Source organism: Bemisia tabaci, chromosome 6 (assembly GCF_918797505.1).
Source record: "Bemisia tabaci chromosome 6, PGI_BMITA_v3".
NCBI classification, from domain to species: Eukaryota; Metazoa; Arthropoda; class Insecta; order Hemiptera; family Aleyrodidae; genus Bemisia; species Bemisia tabaci.
In genome coordinates, this window is record NC_092798.1 from 11,801,954 (window position 1) to 11,807,953 (window position 6,000).

The following is a 6,000-nucleotide window of genomic DNA, read 5'->3' on the forward strand; positions in this document are numbered from 1 at the left end:
CCAATTCAACATAAAAATTCGTAATTTACGCAAGCGGATACCTACTTTTCAGATCGCAATTTTGCTACTTCGAGTGATAAAATATTATGTACTTCCGAATGGAACTTCGAGAAATACGCATGATGCCAGAGAAGAGGTAAATAAGGCATGACATCAATGCTAATAACTACCAATAGGTATACCATGTCGTTTATTGCTTCAATAAAAGCTCATGAAGTGATACAGTTTTGGGTTCATCGAATAGGTATAATATTCTTTGCCTACGTGGCAAAATTGAACTGCTTTAGATGGACGATACCGAGGGATATACGTGTGTTTCTTCGAGTAGATAACTATTCGCGCTCCCCTGTGTTCATAGGCGTAGCTAGGCCATTTTGCTGGGGGGGGCCTGGCCCCCCACCACCGGGGGGTCTGGGGGGTATGGAATACCCCCCAGGTCAGCGGGGGGTCCGGGGGGCCTCCCCCGGAAAATTTTTGAAATTTTAACTCTATTTGAGCGCATCTCGAGGCACTTGTGGCGTTAATCTTCCTTCAATTTCTGCATAAAATTCACCCAGTTTTATGCATTTTAAGGTTAAAATACTTTGAAATTGTTGCATTCAACAGGTTTTTCCATTTATTTTCTCACTTTTAACCACTCATTTGTGTGAAAATTGCGAAATAAATGTTTAGTGAATGCCAGAATCATTGTTGTGTATTAGGAAAAGCCCATGCAAAGTAAAATATAATATAATGAGCAAGACGTAACTATGAACGAATGAGCATTTGTCATGTACCAAAAAATAAAGATATGAATTATGAATTAGAAAAAAATCGATTGCATCCAGATTTTTTAGAGCAATTCAACTGAATAATGAACAGAGAAGAAAAAACTAACCGTTCGAGCGCGAGATTTTAAGTAAAAACTATGTGCATTAAGAGTGATAAATTTCAATCAGTGCACCATCCAGAATTTCTGGGGGGGGGGGGCCAGATGATACTATTTCCAATTTTGGGGGGGGCCAGGCCCCCCCTGGCCCCCCCCCTTCCTACGCCACTGCCTGTGTTCATGGCCTAGGCGGCCAAATTGAAGGCAAATCTTAAGCGGTCGATATGTGTCCAGAAGTTTACGCATGGTCTTCATTGGTTCTTTCAAAGTTTATGGAGTTTAAGGTGTGTTTTCCGAATAGATAACTTTTCGCGCTCCCCTGTGTGTTGTTTGCCTATGCGGCAAAATTGAAGGCGAACGTCGAACAGGCGAAATGTGACATTAAGTTCACATGTTTTGACTCTGGCAAAGTCTATTGATAGAGATACCTGTAAGTTTTTGAATAAGTAACTGTTTGCACTCTCGAGTTGATTTGGTGCCTATGCATTGAAATAAAAGACGAAACCTAGCCCTCAAATATCAATCGATACTCAATATTGCATTTTCTTTCCCCGGTAAATTCTCGAGATAGTGGACAGAGGCGAGAATTGACTGACTTTTCGTCTCATCATTCCGTCTCTGTCCATTATTTTGCGGATTGAAAAAAAATAAAAAAAAAATCACTACTTCTCCGTCTCACGCATGAAGAACGAGAGCATACTTACAAGTTTCATGGTGGTCAGCAGCAAAACCAGCGCGACAACAGCCGCTAGACCACAAGTTTTGGGAAGATCATTAAATAGGGAGGACCACGGCACACGCACGAAGCTGTGCGGACCATGCATCAACACAATGTGTTCAACTTGTACGAAACGATAATCACGGCACAAACCACCGACTCGAAGCTGATCTGTGCATCAACACAATATGTCTAACTTGCACGCGACGTTAATTACGGGACCAATCACGGACTTCGAAGTTATCGCACACACGAAACCGGGTAGGCGATCCGTGCATCAACACAAGATGCTCAACATGAATGAACAGTTCACGGGACAAATCACAAACTCAGAAGTTAGCTAGCACTTGATCTAACTAAAAGTGGGCCGATCTGTGCATCAACTCGAGGTGATCTACTTGAACGAGCAAGTGAGCGACTCATTGTAAATTACGCACCACTGTCTTAGAGGCAAGCTTAGAGGTTGGCTTGTGCGCGAAACTAACTTGAAGTAAGCCGGGCATCAACACGTAATGGTGAACTGATACGTGTTGAAGACAGTCACATGAAAAATCTCTAATGCAGAAGGCTACTACTTAACTTAGGTGCGAAACTAATGGTGAAGCACCAGTGTACCAACACGAAACTGGGCTGCAAGTATTTCGCGAAACCGGTTGATCATCTCGCTCGCAACTGTGGCGTCTAATTTTAATGCGACCCTTATCGAATAAACGGCTCTGGAGTCATAAATTTGGTAGTAAACACGCAGAAATGCGGCTGAGAGTGCACCTGCATCTAACTCGGCCTTGATTTTCATCAGCTAGATCTCTAAGTTTGTAGAATTTGATCTTGGAGAGGCTCAAGTGCAAAACTAATGCCCGGGCAAAAAACGCTGGTAAAATTACACTTGAATACAATTTCAGATTAAAAGTAAGTTCGGTGCATTTTCAAGTGACTTAAAGTTGCATATGTATTTATTTTCTAACGCAGGGTGTCTAGTAAGACGGATAGGCTGGCTGAAAATCAGTAATTTTTCAGCACATTCCCAAGAAATTCAGTACCTTTCTCCTCAGCGGAAAAAGTCAGTACTTTTTCAGTAATTTCGTCACATAATGGGAACATTTGACGAAATACAAATAATTTCGAAAATTTGACATTCTAGCTCGAATTGCGACTAAAATGACGTAGACAAAAGATTTCTTTGGTAACTTGAGGATAAACTGACTACACAATCGCGATCTTGTACTTCTCTAAAAATCAACGCGTAGGGGACTGCATTCTTTCCAGGCTACATTATAAAAACACACGTGGTAAGAAGGCAAAATTCCGGACCTTCTTGCGGAATTTCCACGCTTGTTCAGTACTTCCGGACCACCCTTTCAAAATCAGTACTGTTTCCGGACACACCCTGTCACGGCTTTTGTGACAGTTCCAAACAAAAAAAATGACGCAAAAAAGCTACTGAACTCTGGAATCGGAGCAAGAGCGTATCGGCTATCTGAAGTTCGCCTTCAATTTTGCGGAATAGGCAACATACCTACAGGGGAGCGCGAATCCATTCGAAAAACACACATTTTTCGCCTTATAACCAATATAGTCCTTTAGAGACCAATATGAACCATGCGTAAACTAACTGACAGATATGGTCTACTCGAGGCTCGCCTTCAATTACGCCGTATAGGCAACATACCTGCCACGGAGCACGAATAGCTATCTCTTCGATCGAAAAACACACATTAATCTTTCTTTAGATACCGGCTACTCGAGGTTCGCCTTCAATTTCACCGCGTAGGCAACAAACATACCCCAGAGCGTGATTAGTTGTCTACTCGATAAACTCACACATCGCTCCACAAGCGTTGAATGAACCAAAAATGATTTTGTGAACCTATTGGTAGATATTGTGCTTGACGTCATGTCTGATCTACCTGATCTGATATCATGCGTTTTTCTTGGGAAGTCTTATTCGAAATTTCCCTTTAAGGTATATTTAATCGATTAAACTAGCGAAATCATAGTCTGAAAAATATACTTATCCGCTTAAATAAATTACGAGTTTTTTAGAGTTGAGTCTGTAGTTTTTTCTTTGTTTTTATTTCTTGTCTTGCAAAGATGCGAGCTTAATTAATACAATTAAAATTTAAAAAGTGGTAATTGTTTTAGGGCTGATCAAATGCGGCCATTTAAAGGTAAAATGTTAAAAAAAATCACTGCAGAACACAGGAAACGGCGGAATTTCTTAATTTTATGAATTTCTTCTGATATTTAAGTTTTTGCTGGTATAGAGCGGACAAATAGTATAAATTTCTCTCAAAGGAAACAGTGTTCGCGTTAACTGACTACAGCTTGTTTGGTGGATTCCTTGCAGGAACTGCGGGTTTATGATGATATCCATTCAGAGAAAGTTGAAAGCTACAAAAAATTTGACGAAAGCAGTCAAAGAATTTGGCATTAACCTAAGAAATTGATGTGCAGCATCCACATATCTCTGATTGACTATTGCCAGATAGGAAATTTCCATAGAACTTGCATCAAATAATTTAGCAGTTGTGTACTTGTGGTGCTTGTGGTGTGCTGGTGATCACTTCAGGATAACAATGCAACTGAGAATAATAATAGAGCTGAACTTAATTAGAGGGATACTTGTGAAATATAAAGGATATTTATCCAGAAAGGAGCCACTGATATACTAAAGTGGAATAGAGGTAATCAGATTCTCAAATTCTGCCCGGTAACCCATAGGTTTAAGTCGTATTGTTGATTACAAGAATGGAGCGGCCTCGACTACGTTTCCATGACATCACACTAGTGGATGAAATTCGGCTAGGGTTTAACGCGTGTTCTTGTGGGAGATCGCATGACGCATGTCTCTTTATTGCCAATATCTTCTCAAGGGTTGATTTAATGTAAAAATTTATAGAAACCTTTTCAAAAGAAGATGACATCTTAGTTTAGAAAACAGACTAGTCCATGAATGACAATGACTGATGATTGGGGCAATGGAAGCTAAATACCAAAAATAGTTTCGCACTTCACCAAGATTCAAACGCCCTATAGATGCTATTAGTGGCAACATCATCATAGGGATTATCCATTATACCAAATTGGATCCAAACAATAACATTGGCATAACCTCTTCCAATGCTACCAATGCAAAAATATCGATATATAGTGCTTTTCTGTTATGTGGCACTAAAAACGTCTATTCATGATTCTTCCGCCAATCGAAGGTTACTCTGATTGGTCCATGCAAGCGGTAACTACTTCACTCATCCATGCTCGGATGGCCCCGGATGTTTTTTTCCAATTACACACTTCGCAGAATGGAGTTTACAACATAACAATCTTTTGGAATCTTATCTAATGAAAAACCAGCCGATATTTACAGGAGCTATTGCCATGCTTATTTATAGAAGATATCTGTGAAGTCTAAAACGCATTCCCTAATGAGATACAATAGTACCGACAAATAGTGCATATACTAGGAATTACGTTAAAAGAGGAACTCCAAAGCTTCAAAGTACGTAACAGACTTTATTCTTCCTTACAGCATCTTAGCAGGAACACAACAATGCGTTGTTCATTATACGAAGTCAAATAGAATTTATTCACTAACCTGCAATTGATTGGACTTCCGCTAAAATATTCAAGCCATTTGGTTCATACTACTGCAAGTTTCTGAACAGTGTCATTATTTATGGAAGATGTGACCAAAGGGCAGCTCGTTACATACTAGGAAGATGGATACAACTTTCACACTGACAGGCTGGAATCCACTATCACCCACGAATCACGGAGAGAAAGGAAGCTGAAGGAAGGGGGGGACGATTGGCTCTGATTAAAAGCGGCTAGCACATTATCTCTGATTTCAGCAAATTACTAACGTCTTAATCGACGTAACAAAGAAAAAAACCCTCAATATCAGTTACAAAATGGGTCCGAGAGCTGATAGGGGTTGATAGACACGATCTCAGTCCGTGAGAATAACAGCACTGAAACTAAGGGATAAGGAACTGAAAGGGCGACTGATCTTTGGTAATAACTCGAACAAGAAAAATGCCAACACAGTGAAAGGCGATTATCGCGGAAAAAGTTTGCGAAATGCCATAAAAAAGCTCAAGATGAGTCACAACTCACAAACAAACGTTCGAGACGGGTGTGTTGTTGTGTGTTGCGTGAGTGACGTCACATTGTTTTGATTCGGCGCACCGGTGAGGTCGATGAACGGTGTTGGCGCGGATCAAGGTCGTGAGTTTAAAATTAGCCGGGAAAATTTGAATTGACGCTCCATGTTTCACTGTGCGCTCCACGTGCGCGCGGAGCAGGAGTGTCACTATTTTCTGGACGTTGATCTCGTGCGCTCTCTATAATGTATTTGATCGGCACCATTACCAAAAATTAATTATAATTAGAGGGCTCAATCAGACCACCACCG

General features: G+C 40.6%; 1 protein-coding gene across 5 annotated transcripts in view; it reads right to left on the reverse strand.

The window, feature by feature from the left end:
* The window catches only part of LOC109038638 (phospholipid-transporting ATPase ABCA3), a 42,083-nt gene extending 36,344 nt beyond the window's left edge, over positions 1-5,739 (reverse strand). For 2 of the 5 annotated variants that reach the window (XM_072302015.1, XM_072302014.1), the window contains exon 1: positions 5,182-5,739. Coding sequence is in view for 3 of the 5 variants with exons in the window: in XM_019053760.2 (XP_018909305.2) it covers positions 1,573-1,692 (120 nt within the window). In the remaining 2 variants the exon portion in view is untranslated. Of the gene's footprint in view, positions 1-1,572; positions 1,742-5,181 lie in introns of those variants that run through there. The other 3 variants (XM_019053760.2, XM_072302013.1, XM_072302016.1) reach the window with 3 other exon arrangements.
* Positions 5,740-6,000: the final 261 nt, after the last annotated feature.